The sequence below is a fragment of the Cornus florida genome, unplaced genomic scaffold (assembly GCF_030987335.1).
Source record: "Cornus florida cultivar Cherokee Brave unplaced genomic scaffold, ASM3098733v1 CherokeeBrave_3.0.0_Hap2_Chr04, whole genome shotgun sequence".
Taxonomy (NCBI): domain Eukaryota; kingdom Viridiplantae; phylum Streptophyta; class Magnoliopsida; order Cornales; family Cornaceae; genus Cornus; species Cornus florida.
Window position 1 is genome coordinate 60,869,620 of NW_026775574.1, and position 24,783 is coordinate 60,894,402.

The 24,783-nt window shown below is 28.9% G+C and overlaps 1 protein-coding gene across 6 annotated transcripts; it reads right to left on the reverse strand.

Annotated features, from left to right (window-relative positions):
• Positions 1-1,368: 1,368 nt before the first annotated feature.
• LOC132303353 (uncharacterized) lies at positions 1,369-21,603 on the reverse strand. 6 transcript variants are annotated; one of them, XR_009481178.1, is made up of 7 exons: positions 19,637-21,593; positions 18,064-19,534; positions 15,053-15,700; positions 14,874-14,963; positions 7,720-8,774; positions 7,541-7,629; positions 1,369-1,736 (listed from the first exon to the last, which is right to left on the reverse strand). XR_009481178.1 is itself a non-coding variant. In XM_059800588.1 (5 exons), the coding sequence occupies exons 1-4, from the start codon at positions 16,252-16,254 to the stop codon at positions 14,922-14,924; spliced, it is 831 nt and encodes a 276-aa protein (XP_059656571.1). In that variant the 5' UTR covers positions 16,255-18,049; the 3' UTR covers positions 8,238-8,774; positions 14,874-14,921. The 6 variants fall into 6 exon arrangements, 3 of the variants coding, with proteins under 3 accessions (XP_059656571.1, XP_059656570.1, XP_059656569.1); XR_009481176.1 differs by lacking the exons at positions 1,369-1,736; positions 7,541-7,629 and having other exon boundaries at positions 8,238-8,774; positions 18,064-20,832; positions 21,309-21,603; XM_059800588.1 differs by lacking the exons at positions 1,369-1,736; positions 7,541-7,629; positions 18,064-19,534; positions 19,637-21,593 and adding exons at positions 16,060-16,070; positions 16,125-18,049 and having other exon boundaries at positions 8,238-8,774.
• Between the last annotated feature and the right edge of the window lie 3,180 nt (positions 21,604-24,783).

The window sequence follows — 24,783 nt, forward strand, 5'->3', positions numbered from 1 at the left end:
AAGTTATCTCATTGTGCAATCATTGGAGGAGCACTTGTGTGACATTTGAGCTACATATATAAGGAATATGAGCTACTTTTACATAGAGTTTTTTGGATAGTCTTTGATATATTTTTTAGAGAGATACAATTCTTAGAGAGGAAGAAAAGAGAAAAAGAGGCTAGAGACACATTCTTGGGAGGTTTTCCATCTTCCTCAAGAAGAAGAGCACTTCTACCATGGAGATAGCCCTTAAGGGTTGGAGTACACCATTCATGAGTGGCTAGATATCCTCTTGGGGCTAAAGTTAGCCCTAAGCATGCTTTCTTTACCTTGATTTATGTATTTTTTAGGAGATTTGTGTTGTAATACATGTTTTGACATATGTATATACATAGATCTTGTTTATTCAATGATTTGTGTGGTTTAATTCTTCCAATTGATCATTTCATTATATCCATATGTCTATGTATGCGAGAATAGATGTTCATGTGTTTTTCTCTATCTCTTGTGTTGTTGATGCATGTCTATGTGTGTTGATGTTATAGATCTAGAGATTATCAAGACATAGTGATTAATAGAATGCTCTTGTATTTTATTTGATGGTTCATACTCATTTCTTGATGGATTGTACCTCTCTCTTAGTTTAATTAGTTTAATTTCCATATCATTAGCTTAGATGTAGTGTAGTTACCTTAATTGTTAAATGGAAGGACAATTCATGTTTGTTGTTTAATGTTCCATACTTATGAATGCAAGTAGTATATTTCTCTAATCATATGATGTGTTTAGATTGTGAGCTTAAAGAATGATTAATGACTTAGTTTGATATATTGTGCTATTCATTGTGTTGTTTAGACAATATATACTTAATTAGTCATACATGCTTGTTAAAACAACCACACACACTCACTATTGTTGTAACATATGTTTTACCCCCTCATTAATTGTGAATTGAGTGTAGAGAAAGGTGATGTTTAGTAGTGATCTTTAAGTCCCAAGACCTCTCTCTCTTGTTTACTCTATCCTTTAATTACTTGTTTTACATTGAGCTTGCTTAATCTCAATTGTAGTTTAATCAACCAAACAATCTACCTTTGATCACTCAACCTACTAACCCTAAGCATTGTTTCCATTACTAGTAGCCCTCTAATCCCTTGGGACGATCCCTACTCACTCTTGCTACGTTAGTAGTAGTGGTAGTAGTGGTTTTTATAAATTTAAACTTGACCCAAAAAGGCTTTTCTTGAACCTACATTCACTATATTAGTTTGGCATATAGGAATAGGCCTCGACACCGTCACAGGCCGCTCCGTGCCGCTCTTACTTTTGCGCTCTGCGCGCGCTTTCGCTGTTATTCCCTCTTCCTTGACTTAAATTTTTACCGCTTTCGCGCTCCTAGTACTCTTGCTTCCGTTTTATGATATCACCTCTACTCTTTGGAGTGAAAGAAAGAAAGCACTAATCTCCTCGACAGCATTGCAGGTGGTGAGTTCTTTGTTAGAACAAAAAATAATAATAAAAAAAAAATGACAAACAAAAAATAAATAAATAATGAACTATAATTCCAAAGTTGGAAGCACGTCATAATTCAATGCCTCTTCAAATTGGTAATTCAAAATACTAGCAATTGTAAGACAACCCATTTGATTGGATCCACCAACTCTGTATTTCTGAGACTTTCTGATTAATGCTACCAGTTTCAACTTTTAATGCTACCATTGATTTAAACTGGTCCCACAAGAATTTAGATGCACCTGAAAATAGTAGATGCTGATTGGTCAGAAACAGAAAATGGAAACTATAACCAATGAATTATTGAGAAAGGAACAAAAAAAAAAATATATATATATATATATATACTATTATTAAAAGTAGAAAGAGTTTCAGTATATTAATGTGTTTCAGTACCATATTTTTTAATTACAAATTTAATTAGATAAGAAAATATGTAAAGAAAATAAATAATTTAGTCTGTCTAATGACAAGAAAATATATAAAGAAAATAAATAATTTACCCTCTCTAATTAGACAGGAAAATATATAAAAGAAACATATAAGTCTTAATAGAGTTTGTAAAAGAGATTTTATAAAACTCTAAATCAAATAACTTATTTATTATGAATTTTTAATTTGTTTAATTAATATAAGGGGTTTAGAAGAGTTTCTATAAAACTTAAATGATTTTTTTTTTTTTTTTTTTGTTAAAAAAAAAAAGTTTCTATAAAACTCTATCACAAATTACCTAATTAAAAAAGAAACACTTTAATATATAATATTTAATATATTTTCTTGTCTTTCTAATTAGACAAGGAAATATATAAAGAAAATAAATAATTTAGTTTTTCAATTTAATATATTTTCTTGTCTTTCTAATTACACAAGAAAATATAAAAAGAAAATATATAAAGAAAATAAATAATTTACTCTTTCTAATTAGACAAGAAAATATATAAAAAAAAAATATAAAAACACTTTAATATATAATATTTAATATATTTTCAAATCTTAAAGTTATATAAAACTCTAGAACAAATTACCTAATTAAAAGAAAAACCTAATTAGAAAAGGAAATATTTTAATATATAAAATTTAATTATATAAAAGGAAAGGTGATTTGAGAAGGGAATATTTAATATTAAAATATTAAAAAAAAAAAATACTTATGTCCTTAATAGTGAGGATGTATATTGCTCTCACTGTTGATGTGGACCAATAATAAATAGATGATGTATATATGCAATGAAAAAAAAATATGTTCATTTTTTTATTGGTCCACATCCTTAAAAAAAATTTATTTGCCACATGGAGAAACGTAATTCCTTTTCTAACTTTCAATTTAACACGAATTCTACTTATAAATAAATTCTTAAACAACTAAAATTTGCCGTCCTATTTCCCCTAAAACCAAATCCCTCCTATCTTGTGTATAAATTTTAATTTTTCAATATATGTTCTCCTATACTGTGTGTAGATTTTAATTTTTCAATGTCTGTTCCTTGTATAAATTTTGTAGTTTTAATGTTAAAAGAATTTACTCTCTGATAGTCTTATATACTTTATTAACCTTTCTTATCTATCAATATTTCTATGTGTTCATTGTCTAGATTTTGCAATTGTAATGCTAAAAAAAAATTATTATTAATCATGCAGCTCATGTAAAAACGATTCTCACCCTACAATCACAACAGTACAATGATACACTATATAAAAACTCAAGTTATATTAATAATTCACCTATAAATATATATTTGTTTAAGCACGAGTTTTTTATTGTTTTTTTTTTTTTTTTATATTGAACGAGGTGAAGTTGGTAATCTTCACCGAGCTAAGTAGCAATAATTATGAAAATCTTATTAAATCATTGTAGTGTTTTATTTTATTTTAAATCATTATAGTGTTTTATTTTTAATTAGAGAAGAAAATATATAGATATAGATAAATCTAATTAGAGAAAGAATTTTATAATATTAAAAAAATTAAACTACTAAAATTCAATCAAAGAAAATCTAATTCAATAAGAAATTTAAAATATTAAAAAATTATTTATTTAATTCAATAAAGGAAAATATAATTAGAGAATAAAATACTAATAATAATATAGCAGTAGGAGATACTAAAATTCAATAAATAAAAATCAAATTAAAAAATAAAATATAAGTATTATATGATTTATTTAATAATATAGTAGTAGAAAATACTACTAATAATAATATTAGTAGTAGGAAATCTAATTACATAAGAACATATAAAAAATTTTAAAACGGAATTACTAAAATTCAATAAAAAGAATATTAATTAGAGAAGTAAAATATTAATATAGTAAAATATTAAAAAAATTATTTATTTAATTCAATAAAAGGAAATCTAATTAGAGGAGAATAATAATATAGTAGTATGAAATATTGAAATTCAGTAAAACGAAATCTAATTAGGGTAAAAAATATATAATTTATTTTAATAAATACATAACAACAATTCTATATCAAAATATACTAATAAATTTAAACTAAGAATTCTATACACAAAATTATTTTTATATTTAACTTTTTATTTATAGTTCATTTTAAATTGTTATAATATTTTTATTTCAAAAAATAATATGTTTTAGTACTATTATTTATGTATAATATATAATAATGCAAAATCATTCTTCTAGAATATAAATTTTTTATCATTCTGAGTTTCAGTACATTAATGTGTTTCAGTGCATTAATTTGTTTCTGTACATTAATTTTTAATAATAAATTTATATGTTCCGTATGTATGTTTCCTTTTAGAATAACACAAATTACCTATCTTTTATCTGTTTTTATTTTAAAATTAATATAAGGTGTTTAGAAGATAAGTTTTCTATACAACTCAAATTACTTATTTTTTATGATTTTTTTTTTAATAATAGGAAATCTAATTAGATAAGGAAATATATATATAGAAAATAAATAATTTAGTCTTTCTAATTATACAAGGAACTATATAAAAAAATATGAATAATTTAGTCTATTTATAAAACTTAAATTACCTATTTATTATGAGTTTTTTAAATAAAAGTAAATCTACTTAGTTAAGGAAATATATAAAGAAAATAAATAATTTAGTCTTTCTAATTAGACAAGGAAATATATATATAAAAATATAAATAATTTAGTCTATTTAGTCTCCACATCTTTTCTAATTTTATTAATTATATATAAATAATTTTCTAATATATAAATGAATAGATATCTATTTTTATTTTAATATTAATATAAGGTGTTTAGAAGAGTTTCTATAAAACTCATATTACCTATTTATTATGAGTTTTTTTAAATAAAAGGAAATCTAATTAGATAAGGAAATATATAAAGAAAATAAATAATTTAGTCTTTCTAATTAGATAAGAACATATATAAGGAAAAATAATAATTTAGTCTTTCTAATTAGACAAGGAAATATATAAAAACTATAAATAATTTAGTCTATATAGTCTCCACATATTTTCTAATTTTATAAATAATATATAAATAATTTTATAATATATAAATAAATAAAATATTTGTAAATTGTAATAAAATATAGTTTTGATTTTGATATTATTTTAGGAGTTTGAAAATACATCTATCAATAATTGAATTCCTATTGTAAAGTTTAATTAAAAATTATATTTTATTTTACCTTGTGTCAATTTTATGTTAATGGATATTTTAGAATTTATAATTATTCAATTACTTTATTAAATATTGATTTTAGATTAAATTTTACTCACACGCAATAATATATTATTTTTTAATAATAAATTTATATGTTTGGTATGTAGGTTTTCTTTTAGAATAACACAAATTACCTATTTATTATGAGTTTTTTTTTTTTAATAAAAAGAAATCTAATTAGGTAAGGAAATATATATAGAAAATAAATAATTTAGTTTTTCTAGTTAGACAAGAAAATATATAAAGGAACTGTATAAAAAAATTTAAATAATTTAGTCTATTTAGTCTTCATATCTTTTCTAATTTTATAAATAATATATAAATGAGTAAAATATTAGTAAATTGTAATAAAAATAGTCTTGATTTTGATATTGTTTTAGGAGTTTGAAAATGCACCTATCAATAATTGAAGTCCTATTTAGGGATGGCAACGTGGCGGGTTTGGAACGGGTTTCCCTAAATCCTGCTCCGCCCCTTTAAATTTTTGTTAAGTCTATGCCCGCCCTGAGACCCGCGACGGGTTGGATTTTCATGTCCAACCCAGCCCCGTTGGGAAATACTATGTCCAGGTACCCGCCCCGCTAACAAATTTTTTTTTTTTTTTTCCCACTTTTTGGAACTTAAGCTCCTGTTATGTAAATGTGGAAAGTTTGGGAATGTCACAACATAAATGAAATTATGTATCCTAACAAAAATAAAATAAAAAAATAACATGCATATAACATAATTCAGAGAACATAATAAACAAAAATAAAAATTTAATATAACCAAATTACAAGAAATTCTAAGCTCTAACTTGCACAATAACCAAAATAAAAGCAAATTTAATACTAAATTTACATCCTAAATTAGGATTGTAAGATATGGATAACTAGGTAAACCGCTAAAATAAGTTATATATATATATATATATATTAAATATAGTTATATGCTTAGCGGGGCGGGGCGAGGCCCCTAGGATATGTATATTGAACCCTTACCTGCCCCGTGACCTGCGACGGGTATAAAATTTATATCTATGCCCGCCTAACGGTATAAAAAGTGTTCCTATATCCGTTATTAACGGGGCGAGACAGAACGGAGCCCTGGTGGGGCGGTAAAAATTGACATCCCTAGTCCTATTGTAAAGTTCAATTTAAAATTATATATTTCTGTCAATTTTATGTTTTAAATTTTATAATTATTTAATTAATATTTTAAATATTAATTTAAAGTGCAACTCTCGTACAGTTTTACTGTTTTACTTGTTTATATATAATTACTGTTTTACTAGTATATATATATAAGTCTGAGAAAGAGCCTTTAAAGTATTTTAAAATCTCGGTTTCATCTCCACCACAACCATCAAAGGCACCACTGCAATTGCCACCATTAGTGATAGCATCACTATTTTGAATTTGTTTCATCCATTACATTTTTTCCCCATAAAAATGAAAAATATTAAATTTTACTGGCCACTTGCTATACGGATCATCATCAAACCGACCTCTCTTTAAATCATATGAACCTTAAGGTACATAAAGTTCCAAATGGTCTAGTGCTTTTATTCTAATCCGAACACTTCTGCATCTTTTATTTTTGTGGGCTGGAATACCCAAATGAGAATTGTTATAAATTGAAAACCAATATCAAGGTTATGTAAGATATACATGAAAGAATAATATAAAAAATATAACTGATTTAATGAAATTATATATACGTATATAACACACGGTGGCAGAGTCAGAGGGGTAGACAATGTTGAAAAATGAGAATGTATGTAATAGAAAAACCAAAATAATATAAGCAAAAACTTAAATATTGATAGATAATAAATTACAAATACATTTATAATTTTCTAGAAATTGTATCTCCTTACAACAATATATTAAGGAAATTCTACTCTCGTTTTTTCCGCTTTTTTTTTTAAGGAAATTTCAATTATGCAAAAGGATCAACAATCGGTGAAGAGGGATTAGGATTTCTTGTGCATTAGTTTAGGGTCAATAATTTGACTAAAAGCTACAAAAAGATGAACTTACTTTGAATTGTGGAGAGAGATTTGTAGATGCTTTTCGAAACAATTTGAAACGAAAAAAAAAAAAAAAAAAATGACAAAGAATTCACATCCTACAAACAAATTGGACATCTTGAGAAGATATTCAATAATTCGAGTATATAATTACTATGCTCTTCAATCAAAATACACTATTCAATTAAATAGATCACACTCTAAGTATTTAAATTTATCTCAACTAACTGAATTGTTATATTTTAATTGGTCAAACATAACTTATCCAATATACATCTACTCAACCCAAACAAAATTACTAGACGTCGAAGGAAAAAAAAAAAAAAAAACGTAAAGAAAAAGAAAAGGCAATAGTCGGTACCTTATTTACTGATTTAGTGGAATATGGTAATCGTGGTTTCGCCCTTTTTAACTTATTTCTTCATCATTATTATCCACCACCACTAGTCCCTGAATTAAACAGAAGGTGAACGAATTAAATGAAAAGCATTAGCTAAGTGATGTCTTGTAATAAGGACAAAGGCACGTGTATGTAGTTACCTTTCCTTTCCGAGATTGCTGCACATGATTATTAAGGTCACCTACACGACTTGACCTAAAATTTATGCTTATTTGTGCATCCAGTGTGCTTATGTATCCAAATGTGAAAGTTTTCAATTCCGGACACTCGTGTATTTTAACGGTTGTCTAGGATGGGAATTTAAAAGTATTGTTTGCTTGACAAAAACATGTAAGGTTATGTAAGATATTCATGAAATAATAAAATAAAATATAACTGATTTAATGAAATTATATATACTTATATAATACACGGTGGCAGAGTCAGAGGGGTAGACAATGTTGAAAAATGAGAATGTATATAATAGAAAAACTTATCCAAAATAATATAAATTAAATGAAAAGTATTAACCAAGTGATGTCTTCTGCTAAGGACAAAAGCAAATGTACGTAGTTACCTTTCCTTTCAGAAATTGTTGCATACGATTATTAAGGTCACTTACACGACTTGACTTCCAATTTCTGGATACTTTTATATCCGGTATGCTTAAGTATCCAGATGTGAAAGTCTTCAATTTCCGACAGTATTTTATATCAACATGGATCAAGGATGGGAATTTAAAAGCATTGTTTGCCTGACAAAAACATGTGAGGTTTGGTAGACATGAAAGCCACAGATACCGTAGCTGAGAGAACACAATTTCATCGGTGGCATCTTGTTCTTCATTTTTAAGTATTTCTTCCATCACATCACAATATTCAATTCTTAGATCCCTGAGTTGTGTGAGACTTCTTGTTATTGAGAGTAAGAATAGATACGTCAGCCTGTTGCATCTTTCAACTGTCAAAGATGTTAGGCTGTGAAACACCCGCAGTCGTTCAAGGTTGAAGATAACCTCCAATGAGTAACAAGATTGTAGAGTGAGCATTTGGATATTCTCAAACCGCTGTAGCAGCTGGGTAGAAACATTTACTAAGTTGCTGCAGTTGCGCACCTCCAGGGATCTTATTACTTTGCAAAAGGGAAGGACATGGCAAGTATCTTCTGTGATGCTCTCATCACTCAGTATTAATCTATCCAAGATAGGAAATTCAACCTGCACGCAGAAATCACTCACCGTATTTAGCTCCACAATATTCTGATTAACAAAATAAAGCAAACCAAGCAATAATATGTATGAAATCTAAAAGTGTAATTGGAATATCTAATACCACACATCAAAACATAGATTCTCTAGACTATCAACTAGAAATCTAAAAGTGTGAAATCAATTAAATATAACAATTTAATATGTATGTACTTAACAACATCAAATCGCCAATAGTCAAACCAACAAGTCACAATATAAACATAATTGATAATTTGGAATTGAATGCGAAAACAAATAGTGGAAGACTTGGATATCACGCTCGGAATTCTGCCGAGACCTCAATGGTTATTCCAGGCACTAACCCGTAGGGAAGACCACCCTAAGTGCGCACTATCTCAATTAGGGAGAACTCATACCTCCCGCACTAGAGTCACACTCTAGCCATGTCACATGTAACAACAATGTCCTAAGAGGATCCAAAATATACCAAATAAGTTCACAACCTATACATATTATTACTACATAGTAACAAGTTAGCAATATAACTCTCAATTGTGCATAATAAACATTTCATATTCATAATGCTATGAAATCACAAGTCAACAATATATTCATATTAGAAACATATTCTTATGAATATAAATTTAACAACAACGCTTTTCAATGATTAAAACATAATCAAGTGAATACACCACAAGTCTAAATCCATGATCTTAAAGTAGAAGCAACTCCTAAAACTTGATTAAATCCATGGATAAACAAGATAGAATTTAATTACATCAAAATAATCAAACTCTCTAGATTTCAAATCATTTTCAAATGGTCTCAATTTAATATATGTTAAAAGACATATCATGGTCATCACATATATTCACACAAACGCTTAATTAAGCCCATGAAACCACAAAATAGATTTTAATTAATTCTCCTAATTAAAGTCTCTAAATTTTCAAACTCAACCAAATGCTCTCAAATTAAAGTATGTTCACTAACATACCAAAACTTAATTTAGAAGCATAACACATATCCATTTCATGTAAAGTATGGCCATGGGAATTAATCTTTCACAAAGAAAAATATTAAATAAAAGATGCAACTTTTATTCAAATAATTCCAATTAAATATATGTTAATAAAAATATTAAAACTAAGCTTTCTAGCATGCCACAATTCAAATCCAAGTTATACCTTATCATGAAAATTTAATCTTATACAAAGAATTAAATATTACTAACTTTCTAGATTTGATACAAGGCATACGTATAGATTGTATAATCATGAGAAATACATAATACAACACACAAATAATCCTAAAACATTCCCTACCTCCATTTGAGATGAAATCTCAAATCCCCACCAAAATGAATGTGCTCTGAATCCGACGAAACTTCTAGGTTTTGTCGGGGACAACACTGTGAACATAACCCCCAAGGAAGCCCTATCAAATTCACAACTTGAATCCAAACTCGAACTCAAGAAATGGCCAAAACTGAATTCTAATAAGGGGGAATGGTAGAGCACGTCGAGAGGAATAATAAACGTTAAGGCCGAAGACTTTTCATCAAGGAAAAGTGAACCAAAAGAGAAGAGAGAAGATGGCAGCCATGGCTGCCATGGATTCCGGCCAGAAGAGAGGAGAGAGAGAGAAAACTAAGATATTTTCTTCTCACACCCTATTTATTGAAAAACCCTAAAAGTGCCCCGAACGGGCTCCTCCGGATCCGGAAAAGTCAAATTTGCATAGACGCGCTCAAACGGCAAAACTCCGTGAACAAAAAAGATTCATAATGAGAAAATATGAATAACGGAAGAAACGACGTCGAAAATCGAGTTCCAAGTAGAAAGTTATGCCCTAAACAAGTTTGGCGCAAACTAGGGCCAAAAATCATGAAACTGGAAAATATCGACCAGAAGGGAATTCTAAGAGTCCACGACTCGACGAAAAGTGAAAATGAATCCCATACGAGAATCCAGGCTCAAAATAAGACATTTAGCAATAACTTTCATTAATTGCACAATAGCCCCTCCAAAAAGTGAAAACTCCACTAATGGCCCATAATGAAAATATCTTCCAAAAAATATTTTCTTAAAAACTCCTGAAATAAAATATCTTCAAAAGATATTTACGAAAAACACCCCAAGAAAGGAAAAAGTTCCCAAAGAACTTTGCATTCATACCCCTATGAACACCGGGAGTAACCAGAATACTTTCTTGCGAAAGTAAAAATACGTACTTCATGAAAACCATTCAAGATGAACGTACGTGAAATCAAAAACCAACTCCGGACACAAGAAGTGTGGTTACGCCAACAAAGTGACAAACGGAGAAAAGACAAAATAGGGAAAAAGACGAAATAAGGAAAGGACGAAAAATGAATAGGGTCCAAAAAGTGAAAATATGGAAATGACTCGGTTCTCAAAGGTAATTGTCAATCCAAAGAAAAGAGTCTCAGAAATCATTTCAGAGCACTCGAGATGACACTAATCGACAAGAAACCAAACTCAGAAGGGAAAAGATAACGGAAAAAAAATTTCCGAAAAATCCGGGTCATTACAGAAATATATAATTAAAAAAAAAAAAAAAAATCAAACTACTAAAATTCAATCAAAGAAAATCTAATTCAATAAGAATTTTAAAATATTAAAAAAAAATTATTTATTTAATTCAATAAAGAAAAATCTAATTAGAGAATAAAATAATCATAATAATATAGTAGTAGGAAATACTAAAATTCAATAAATAAAAATCTAATTATAAAATAAAATATAAGTATTATATGATTTTTTTAATAATATAGTAGTAGAAAATACTAATAATAATATTAGTAGTAGGAAATCTAATTACATAAGAAAATATAAAATAATTTAATACTGAATTACTAAAATTCAATAAAAAGAATGTTAATTAGACAAGAAAAATATATAATATTAAATAAATTATTATTTTAATTCAATAAAAGGAAATCTTATTAGAGGAGAAATACTAATAATAATAATATAGTAGTATGAAATATAGAAATTCCGTAAAACGAAATCTAATTAGGGAAATAAATATATAATTTATTTCAATAAATACATAACAACAATTCTATATCAAAATTTACCCATAAAACTTTAAACTAAGAATTCTATATACAAAATTATTTTTATATTTAATTTTTTATTTATAGTTCATTTAAATTTTTTATAGTATTTTTATTTCAAAAAATAATAAGTTTTAATAATATTATTTATATATAATAAATAATAATGCAAAATTATTTTTCCACAATATATATTTTTTATCATTATGAGTTTTAGTACATTAATTTGTTTCCATGCATTAATTTTTAATAATAAATTTATATGTTCAGTATGTATGTTTCATTTTAGAATAACACAAATTACATGTCTGTTATCCGTTTTTATTTTAAAATTAATATAAGGTGCTTAGAAGATGAGTTTTTTATACAAGTCAAAATACCTATTTATTATGATTTTTTTTTAATAAAAGAAAATCTAATTAGATAAGAATATATATATAGAAAATAAATAATTTAGTTTTTCTAATTATACAAGGAAATATATAAAAATCTATAAATAATTTAGTCTATTTAGACAATTTAAATTACTTAATTATTATGAGTTTTTTTTAAAAAAAAAGTAAATCTAATTAGTTAAGGAAGTATATAAAAAAACATAAATAAATAATTTAGTCTTTCTAATGAGACAATGAAATATATAAAAATATATAAATAATTTAGTCTATTTAGTCTACACATCTTTTCTACTTTTATAAATAATATATAAATAATTTTTTAATATATAAATGAATAAATATCCATTTTTTATTTTAAAATTAATATAATGTGTTTAGAAGAGTTTCGATAAGACTCATATTACCTATTTATTATGAGTTTTTTAAATAAAAGGAAATCTAACTAGATAAGGAAGTATATAAAGAAAATAAATAATTTAGTCTTTCTAATTAGACAAGAAAATACGTAAAAAAATATAAATAATTTAGCCTATTTATAAAACTCAAATTACCTATTTATTATGAGGTTTTTTTTTTTAATAAAAGTAAATCTAATTAGTTAAGGAAATATATAAAGAAAATAAATAATTTAGTCTCTCTATTTAAACAAGGAAATATATAAAAACTATAAATAATTTAGTCTATATAGTCTCCATATATTTTATAATTTTATAAATAATATATAAATAATTTTCTAATATATAAATAAATAAAATATTAATAAATTGTAATAAAACATAGTTTTGATTTTGATATTATTTTAGGAGTTTGAAAATACATCTATCAATAATTAAATTTCTATTGTAAAGTTCAATTAAAAATTATATTTTTATTTTACCTTGTGTCAATTTTATGTTAATGGATATTTTAGAATTTATAATTATTTAATTACTTTATTAAATATTGATTTTAAATTAAATTTTACTCACATGCAATAGTATATTATTTTTTAATAATAAATTTATATGTTCAGTATGTAAGTTTCCTTTTAGAATAACACAAATTATCTATTTATTATGAGTTTTTTTTTTTTAATAAAAGGAAATCTAATTAGATTAGGGAATATATATAGAAAATAAATAATTTAGTCTTTCTAATTAGACAAGAAAATATATAAAGGAACTATATGAAAAAATATAAATAATTTAGCCTATTTAGTCTTCCCATCTTTTCTAATTTTATAAATAATATATAAATAAGTAAAATATTAGTAGATTGTAATAAAAAATAGTCTTGATTTTGATATGGTTTTATGAGTTTGAAAATGCACCTATCAATAATTGAATTCCTATTATAAAGTTCAATTTAAAATTATATATTTCTGTCAATTTTATGTTTTAAATTTTATAATTATTTAATTAATATTTTAAAATTAATTTTAAGTGCAACTCACGTACAGTTTTACTGTTTTACTTGTATATATATAATTATTGTTTTACTAGTGTATATATATATATATAAGTGTCTGAGAAAGATCCTTTAAAGTACTTTAAATCTCAGTTTCATCTCCACCGCAACCATCAAAGGCACCACTGCAATTGCCACCATGAGTGATAGCATCACTATTTTGAATTTGTCTCATCCACTACTGTTTTTTTCCCCATAAAAATGAAAAATATTAAATTTTACTCACCACTTGCTATACGGATCATCATCAAACCGACGTCTCTTTAAATCATATGAATTTTAAGGCACATGAAGTTCCAAATGGTCAAGTGCTTTTATTCTAATCCGAACACTTCCTACAACTTTTATTTTTTGTGGGCTGGAATACCCAAATGAGAATTGTTATAAATTGAAAACCTCTTCCATTCTACTACAATCAGCACCAACAATATCAGGTTATGTAAGAATAAAATAAAAAATATAACTGATTTAATGAAATTATATATACGTATATAACACACTGTGGCAGAGTCAGAGGGGTCGGCAATGTTGAAAAATGAGAATGTATGTAATAGAAAAACTTAAACAAATTAATATAAGCAAAAACTTAAATATTGATAGATAATAAATTACAAATACATTTATAATGTTCTAGAAATTGTATCTCATTACAGCAATATATTAAGGAAATTCTACTCTCGTTTTTTCGGCTTTCTCTGAAGGAAATTTCAATTTTGCAAAAGGATCAACAATTGGTTAAGAGGGATTAGGATTTCTTGTGCATTAGCTTAGGGTCAATAATTTGACTAAAAGCTACAAAAAGATGAACTTGCTTTGAATTGTGGAGAGAGATTTGTAGATGTTTTTCAAGATAGGAAATCTGAAACCGAGAAAAGAAACAATTTGAAACGAAAAAAAAAATGACAAAGAATTCACATCCTACAAACAAATTGGACATCTTGAGAAGATATTCAATAATTCAAGTATATAATTACTATGCTCCTCAATCAAAATACACTATTCAATTAAATAGGTCACACTCTAAGTATTTAAATTTATCTCAACTAACAGAATTGTTATATTTTGATTGGTCAAACATAACTTATCCAATATATATCTACCCAACCCAAACAAAATTACTAGATGTCGAAAAAAAGAAAAAAAAAAAAAAAAAAAAAAAAAAAAGAAGGCAGCAGTCAATACCTTATTTACTGATTTAGCGAATATGGTCATCGTGGTTTCTCCCTCTTCTTAACTTGTTTCTGCATCATTATTATCCTCCACTGCTACTCCCTGAATTAAACAGAAGGTGAACGAATTAAATGAAAGCATTGGCTAAGTAAAGTCTTCCAGTAAGGACAAAGGCAAATGTTCGTAGTTACCTTTCCTTTCGGAAATTGTTGCACATGATTATTAAGGTCACTTACACGACTAAACTTCCAATCTTTGTATACTAGTATATCCGGTGTGCTTAAGTATCCAGACGTGAAAGTCTTCAATTCCGGACACACGTTTATATCAACACGCGTCAAAGATGGGAATTTAAAAGCATTGTTTGCCTGACAAAAACATGTGAGGTTTGGTAGATATGAAAGTATCAGATGCCCTAGCTGAGAGAACTCAATTTCATCCGTGGCATTTTCTCCTCCTCCTCCTCCTTGGTTTTTAAGTATTTCTTCCATCACACCACAATTTTGAATTCTTAGATCCCTGAGTTGTGCGAGACTTTTTGCCATTGAGAGTGAGAATAGACACTTCAGTCCCAATTTTTCTACTGTCAATTTTGTTAGGTTGTGAAATACCAGATGCCCCTGGGGTTCCATTATCCAATTACGCTCCAATTTAGGTAAATCCACCAGTGTCAATTGAGTAGTCTCAAACCGCTGTAGCAGGGTATAAACATTTACTAAGTTTCTGCAGTTGTGCACCTCCAGGGATTTTGGTACTTTGCAAAAGGGAAGGACATGGCATGTACCTTCGAAGATGCTCTCATCACTCAGTATCAATCTATCCAAGATAGGAAATTCAACCTGCGCGCAGAAATCACTCACCGTATTTATCTCCACAATATTTTGATTAAAAAAAATAAAGCAAACCAAGCAATAATGAACCTTCTAATTTTCTGTTCTAATTCCATTTTTATGCTCTACAAATTCATCAATTTCTTCTCAAATTATAGATATATAACTGCATATTAGGTTGTTGGAAAGAAACCCCCCTATCCTGCTCGCAGCTAGTGGCATTCATTTGAGGCTCTATCTGGTTTTGATTTTTGAGGCTCTGGTATATAAATAGATGGATTTAAATTGGTTTGCAAATTTTCAAATAACACCAGAGAAAATTGGAATAATAGTTTCCTCATAACTGTAATAGGAATTAATGAACTTACCATTTCATTTGGCAATGGTTGTAAGGGGGCATCTACCGTATTTAGCTCCACAGAATTCAGGTTCCGCAATGGTTCAGTACTGTTCAGGTATCGGCAAGGAAACATTGCAAATTTGGGACAGCGTTCAACTTTTATTTTTATTACGGATGGTTTAACATTTTTTAAGGAAAAGTTTATTACTGATTTCAAGGACATGTGGATGCAATAACAAAAAGCCACCAAAACACAACATTCATTAACTGATTAAGCGAAAAGATATGAAATCAAAAGGCTCAGTGAAAATCTAATTGAAATTCATTAACATTTTTTAAGGAAAAATAGATCAAGGTCAAAAAAAGGTTAGTTAGAATAGATGTTAGGCTTACTAGAATGGAATAATTCAATTGAAATGAAAAGATATGAAATCAAGAACGCTTTTAGTTTATTGTACTTCAAAATTTTATGGGTTGATGCTTTAAGATTATTGCACTTAACATATTTATTAATGTTGATGATCTGAAATCACATTTTAAAAAAGAAATACTATACTTCAAAAAAACTGTCAATAGTGTTGTGTTGATGATCTGAAATCACATTTTAATAAAGAAATATTGTACTTCAAAAACTGTCATAGTGTTGATGGTTTTTGTTTATTGAAAGAATTTGTAGATAACAAGTTTCACCAAAACACACGATTAGAAAAAGCTTGCACAATTGAAGGATTTAAATACATAATTATATTGTTTTAAGAAAAACAAATGAAATTCATAATTTAATTAAAATTGCACAAAAAAGTGTATCAAGATAATAAAACCAGCCATCCAAATTATATTACGAGGAGGTAATTTTGCAATTTTTTTTTTTTTTTTTTTTCTATTTTTAGTAATTTTGAGAGTTAAATTTTAAATTTCCTTATGCTGATAGATTTATGATAAGTTCTCTCTATTATAAACATTAAAATGTTTTTTCATTTATCAACAATATATTAGTATTAGATTGCTTTGCAAGATGAGATTTTGACAAGTGGGTAATGTGGCGCTTTGCCCGCACGGCAGAGCTAAAAATGATATAAAAAATAAATAAATAAAAAATTTGTTGAAGATGGTTAATGTCATGAACAAAAAAGGTGCCCATTGAACTTTGTTCTCTATTCTCGGGTCAAAGACGTAGGAAAGTGAAGTTACACAAAAATAATAATAATAATAATAAATAAATAAATTATTATTAATTGAAAAAGACACTTTAGACCACTTTATACAAAATAATGTCAAGATCCATTTGATAAGAGTTTGTAAATTAAATAGTTATTTTATTACATTTTAATATATGTTAGTTTTCAAGTAGGAATAATTTGATCTGGAGAATTCATTCAATCTCAGGTATGTTTCTAATATTTTCGTTCATATATTCTACTTGATTTGTTCTAGGAATCCGAAATTTTTTTAAAAAAATATTGGTTTGGATATTCAAACGTTTCAATTCATCTTATTTCATCAAATTTCGGATCTGGAAAATTCAGTACCAATCAACCCCAAATTGTCTAACCAAATTCAATTCTCATAATTAATATATATATATATATAGAGATTCTAACCAAACTTATGTTTTTCACTTTGAACGGTGAAGGTAGAATAGATAGATATTAATAAATTTCAATGCTTGTCTAGTTATGATGAGCATGTTTTGTTTACGATCATTTTGATCATGAATGTTTTGTCATTTCAAAGTTAGCAAATACTTGCCATTTGCACCTCTAGACCAAATTCTGCCTTACCTTCTGAGGAGAGCTGAAGAGAACAAGGACTCTTGTCTGCTTCAACCATTGACGGACAACTCAAAAGGTAATTTACTTAGTAAATGACACAAGAAGAGTCAAGATTGATTAGCTGGTTGACTCAGTGTTATGAACAATTGATTAATAAATATATCACAAGTTTCAAGTGTCTTCATATGACGACGTATTTGATCTTCCTTTTGAAAGAAAAACGATTAGTGTGGAATGTGGATAGATAATGCGGAGCGTACCTTATCATTAAACAGTTGTGCAAGGCCGGACACATTGCATTCTTCAGCTGACGTCTTCTTCGTATTGGCATTGAAGCTTCTCAGTTTTGGTAGATACTCCAACCTCATATTCTTTAATTGATGAAAAGTAAAAACATTATTCATGATTTCATTAATTGTCATCTCCAACTATTTCTTCCAAGTTTTCACAGTTCCATATCTTTAATTCTTGGAGTTGCAGAAGGCCTCTTGCTGCGGCTGCGGAGAAGAGATATCTCGACGGACACTTGAATACTTGTAAAATACTTAATTTACTAAAAGAACAAGACACACGTGATCCGATGGTCTGTGAATTCCAATTTGGTCTGCCAAATAAATGTTCTATCCCCTCACAATACTCAACTCCAAGAAACTTCAAGTCTAGAAACCCCTCTCCATCTCTGTCCTGACTCACATTCTTTAAAATTTCCAGTCCTTCTAAACATAGCACTTCAGCTTTCTCCATCAAAATGTGAAGCTCCCTCTTCAAAGGAATTCCCTTTAGTTTCAATATCTTTGTTGCAGTTGCCAAATTTTTTCTAGATGAAGTGCGGTCAAAAGCAATAAAAGTGTAATCCCTGGCCAATGGATATTTGAAATCTGATTAACGACTTAGACAGGAGGTCATTGATGGGCAGTAACTTGACATTTGGCACATCAACTTGTAAACTGATTAAGCGAGTCAATGAATTTAGTTCAACCAGGCTTGCATTGCCTTCAATCTCCCATTGTCTAAAGTTTGTAACTTGAAATTCCTCAAGGTGGGATAGACTTGATATGACACCTGGAAGGATTTGGAGATTGACAAAGCCTATCACATTCAAAGAGCGCAGACTAGACGACTTTCCTATATCCAGAGTCATTCCTATATCCACATTAGAAAAATTTAGAATGCTTAGTATCTCAGGTTTTTGTAACTCCTTGAGAAAAGCTAGGTTCACCAATTTGCAGTAGTGTAGCCGTAACATCCGAAGATTTTGAAGTGACGATATTGGTACTGTCGAGATGCACATGCCACGCAAATGTAAAACTTCAAGCTTCTTCATCCCTTCAAGAAAGCTACTCGGAACTTTTGATAAACCACCGACGCATTCCAGCATTAACGTGCGCAGTTCCGGACATTCTGAATGAACGGGAAGCACAAAATCCTTGTTGAACCTTAATGAGATTCCTCTGCATCTTTTACTTTCATCCTCCTCCGGCCACTTTTCCACACCTACTTTCACTAGATACATGACATCTTCTTTTGATGAAATTGATATAGCCACATCTCGAATGACATCGTGCATTTTCAAGAAGTTTTTGTTTCTACCTTCTAATAGCAGAGAATATCTCTTGAGGGTATCGACAATTGTATGAGCTCTATTCCTAGCTGTTTTCATTGTATCCACGCATCGGAGAAGCCTCATTCCAAATCCATAGCTCACCAAGTCATCTATAGAAATATCAGCATCTTCTCCGAACAAACAACAAAGCAAAAAAATTAACTTCGCATCAACAAGCTCTAGATAGTTGTAGCTTAACGCTATGGGTGAATAGAGTTTTGCTGACATACCTTCAATGTTCTCTCCCGTGGAATTTCTCAAATGTTCAAGTGCATCTTCCCATATATGCTTAGTCTTATTCTTTAATGCTCCTCCAACTGCAAGTATTGCCAAAGGGCAAACATGCACATTCTTTACACACCACTTCCACTACAAGACGCATATCATGAGGTTTGATAGAATCTCCCACCTTCTTCTCGAATAGGGACCATGCTTCATCTTCCGATAAGAGTCTAATTTGAAAATTTTCATTTTCAGGAACCCCCATATCTTTACACACATCTTGATGCTGAGAGGTGAATAAAATTTTGCAACCCTTGACATGATCATTGGTAACCGGAAATCCTATATCCTCCACCTTAATTTTATCATTCCAAATATCATCGATCATTACAAGGATCTTCTTACCACCTTTTAATCTATTGAGTAGTAGACCCTTCCTCGCTTCTTCAGATTCTTTATCTAATGTCAAATTCAAACCTTCTGCAAGTTTCTGTTGAATTTCTTTCAGATTTGGATTCTGGGTGAAAACTATCGCAGCAATCTCATCAAAAAGCTGATCTTTATCAGCTTGTTGGGCAACTTCCTTCATCATCCTTGTTTTTCTAACACCTGGGATTCTATGTATCCCAATCTTGTAATTCCGACCATCTTTAAGTGCCTTCATGATCTTCTCAAAAACCAACTCCCTGGATTGAAAATTCTTACGCTGTATGTTTTGTGCCAAATACCAGTGAGAGGAGGTCGGTGTCCAACGGAGTCAAAATTGCCAGCCTCTATAAGCTTGGTAACATGAGGCTGCTTCTTTTTTCCTTCCTTACCCAACTGGTACCGCGAGCATACATCAATACACTTGAGATTTTCTGTGCCTTGCTGTAATCTGTTGCTGACTTCTTCCATCGTATGCAAGGAGCTCTGCACTTCGGTCAGCCACCTCGAAACATTATCCTCAACGACTTCAGCATTGTTCAATGCTGCATCCACCCTTGTTTGGACACTTGTCATTGCGTCTCTGAGTTTATTAACTTCATCTTCGAAATCTTTAATGTTTTCCTTGTAGTGGAACAAATAACCAAATTGACGCCTGATGATTTTGTACAAGCTGTCTCTGATCGGCTCCAACATCGTTCCCACAATATTACTAGCAATATTGTCGGCCATTTTGAATTCACAAGCAACTTTCAATTTGTTTCTTTTTCTTCTCTCTCTAAGGAGACGATGCAATACAGAATTGCCAACAGAAATTCAGAAAGCTTACGAACTGTTTCTTAGATAAGGAAAAAGCTAAGAAATTAATGGAAGAGACTTCAAAACAAACAAGAGTGGATGTGTTTTTGTTTTTGTTTTGTTTTTCAATAACGAGAAAGCTAAGAAATTAAAGAAAGAGACTTCAAGACAAATACACACAGTTTGATTTTGAATGGCAAACAAAAGTGAAGATTTTTTTATTTTATTTTTTTGGGGGGAAAGAAAAGTAAAGATTCACAAGAGAGACACAAATTCAGGTCTAAGAGAGAGCCTAATTCACATTTAACACAAAAACTAAGAGAGAGACAGAGTAAGTGAGGGAAAATCAGAAGCATGTAAGAGAGCAAAATACAAAGCAGGAAATGGGAGCACCAGAAAAACAGAGAGGTTAAAAAGAGTTGTTGAGGAAACTAAAGAAGAAAATTAAACACATACCTCTGGCATATTCCAAGTCTGATCCGAGACAAATAAAATAGAAGAACGGAAAGTGAAGATTCAGAAGATGTCAGACAGTGAGATTGAGGGATTGCAGATTCTGAGAGAGAGATGCAAATTCAGATGGTAGAGAGAGAGAATAGAGATTGAGGGATTGCAGATTGAGAGAGAGGGAGAGATGCAAATTCAGATGGTAGAGAGAGAGAGGGAGAGAGTCATCATAAGGTAAAGTAAATTATGTCAAAGAAAAAAGGTAACACGCTTTTCGTGTCAGTTATCGTGGCACTGGATCACAGGCCACTGCATCATAGAAATTGTACTAAAGCCTTGGTAACTCTATGTGACCAAGATAATACAGATTTTAACTAAAACAAATAATAATAAAAATCCTTTTAATGTCAGTTTTTAGATATTGGAATATTGGATCATGTAAATACATGAATTTAAAAGAAATTCTTCGAAATATAATTTAGGTTTTGTTTATAAAATGGCAAAGTCAGAGCATACTAGCTTCGATGGAAAATTAGGATAAATAGAAACCGTATTAGAATAAGCAAAAGTGAATCTTCACCATTTCCCACTATAAGAGGAGCTTCTGAAATTACATAATTTTGGTTTGTTTTTGTTGCCCTTTTTATTTATTTATTTATTTTAGTACCCTTTTTAGTGTTGTCAAAAGAGAATTTATTCTAGAGGTGTAACTTTTTCTTTTTTTTTTTTTTTAAGGTAACGCCAAAACAAATAATTTTTTTTATATATTCATGTGGAATAATATGGGTGGTAAATTTTGACACAACCAGTCAACACTACACGAGTTAAACGGGTGGCAAATTTTGACACAACTAGTCAACACTACACGAGTTAAACGGGTTTGGGTCATAAACAGATCGACACGATCAACCCGTTTAACTAATTATATCGTGTTTCTATTAAGGTAATTCAACCTGTTTATACCCGTTTAACTATACATCTCATAAATAAAATTATATTTAAATTCGAAAAATAAGTATCTAAACTTTTGTCTTTTAATTTACTCTTTTATAAATTAGAGACTATTTAGTAATTTGATTGGATTGAAACTTATAATTTTCTATTATTTATTTTTAATTAATTATTATTATTAATTTAAATTATATATATATATATATATATATATATATATTATTTCAGTAAATAGGTCATTAAAAGGGTTATACGTATAATCCGTTGATTAAACAAGTTGGGTTAGGATTGATGGTTTCTGACACGGATATTAAATGAGTCATGTTCAGATTAAACTATTTATTAAAATACTCTTTCATCAACACGACACAATTATGACCCGCGACCACGTATTGCCAAACTTAGAAGAGACGGATTGGGTGTGAATGCATGGACAAATTTTCTTTAGGCTCAGTTTGTGTAATAGCCCTAGTTTTCAAAATGATAAGATTGAAATTTAAATTTGTTTCTATGTGTCAAATTGTTTATTGAATAGTGATTTATTTTGTTTTACTTAAATGAATTATTTTTTTTATTGTTTGTGTTTGTTTGAATTAATTAATTTATTTAAATTTGATTTTGCTTTTCTGTAGTTACATTAATTGTGTTTATGGACTTAGTGGGGGTATCACAGTTTGGTAGAGTAGAAATGGGAGGAAAAGAAAAGAAAGGTTATGGAGAGTGATAAAAAAACGTGTTTGGGGCTGAAAGTTGGAAGGAAAGGAAAGGGAATGGAAGGTTTTGGAGGGATAGAAATAGGTTTAACAGTAAGTTTTGTAATCCTCCCAAAAATGGGAGGAAATGGAAAGAAAGGGAATGAGAGGCTTGGTGTGTGATTTCTGGTGCCAAATTTGCCCTTGATTACAGGTAAATTTAGTTTGCAAAACAAGAATTACAAACCTTGATTAGTTGATTTAGAAAAAAATAAAATAAAATAAAACCCATACGTACAAGTTAGCAGTTGCAAAGAGAGAGGGGGGCAAGCTTGAGAGTTGACTGACAAAGGGCCAACGACTGAAGCTTGCGAACGGCAATAAACAGCGGGTGATGGAAACTGAAAGATACGGGTTTTGATTTTTTGAACAATCTAAAATGATATGCCGATATAGGTTTTGAACTTTTGATTCGTGCAAACAGATATATAAACTGAAATATATGGGTTTTGAACTTCTGATTCTTATAGTTTGCAGTTGCAGAGAGAGTGAGAGAGAGATGGCAAGTTCAGAGTCGACAACGAGATGGAGGCTGAAATAATTTGCCCTAAAAATATTTTCTTTCTTTTCTGGTGGCCCATCAGTTTTGGGCCTTAACAGGAGACAATATATATATATATATATATATATATATATATATATATATATATATATATATTTAAAATATTAAAGAGTATAATAATAATTTTATGAAAATAATTTTCTTTCCTTTTCTTTCCTACCTCTTTCTGAACATGATTATTACCCTTCCTTTTATTTTCTTTCATTAATCAACCCGACACGGTAGGGGATTAAAATTATTTTTTCCTTCCCTTCCCTTCCCCCATAATTAATGTTATCATTTCCCTTCAAACCCGCTGCACAACTTAGCCGTAGTGTTGCCGAAAGAGAGAATGATTACAAACGACAAAGAAAGAAAAAGGAAAAGGAAAAGACAAAACAAAGTGATTTTCATGTCACTGCATTATTAAAGAAAAATGGCCGAATCGGTGTGGATGCATTGACAAATTAGAAAAAGCTATTGCTAATGTAGTTTTCATGAAAATGTCCCGAGACAATGGTAACAAATTAGAAAAAGGCAAATACAAGAAGAAAAATGGCCGAATTGGTGTGGATGTATTGACAAATTAGGAAAAGCTATTGCTAATGCAGCTTTCATGAAAATGTCCCAAGACAATGGTAACAAATTAGAAAAAGGCAAATACAAGAAGAAAACTAGTAAAACAAAAATGCTAGGAGTTTGGCTTGTAATATATAAAGTAAAGAATAAAATAATATTTTTTTAAAAAATGCAATAAAGTTACAAATAGGTACTATCCAATACAATATTAGTCCCTTACAAAAAAATAGAAGACTCATCATAAATCATAATTTTATGTTCGAATGAATAAATCATAACTGATTTAAAGTGCTTCTTTAAAAACTTCGATCACAAAAAAAATATTTCCGATTGCTTTAATTATGTTTTTATTAGAAATTAAATATTGAAATTTTACTCAAATATTTTAACAAAATAGAATGTTGAGTACAATGTTCAACAAAGTTCACTTGCAAAATATGCAACTACAAAAAATTAAAATAAAATATATAAAATTGTCCCAATGTGCAAGTCTATGTACTTATGCTTATACTGAAAAGAAAAATGCTTCACTCTTTCATAATTACCTTTTGACACAGCTTACTAATAATATAATCATTTAAATTTAAACAAGTACCATGCCAAGTTTAAAAAGACTAGAAAGTTAAAGTCGGACACATATGATTAAATTAACATGAATAAA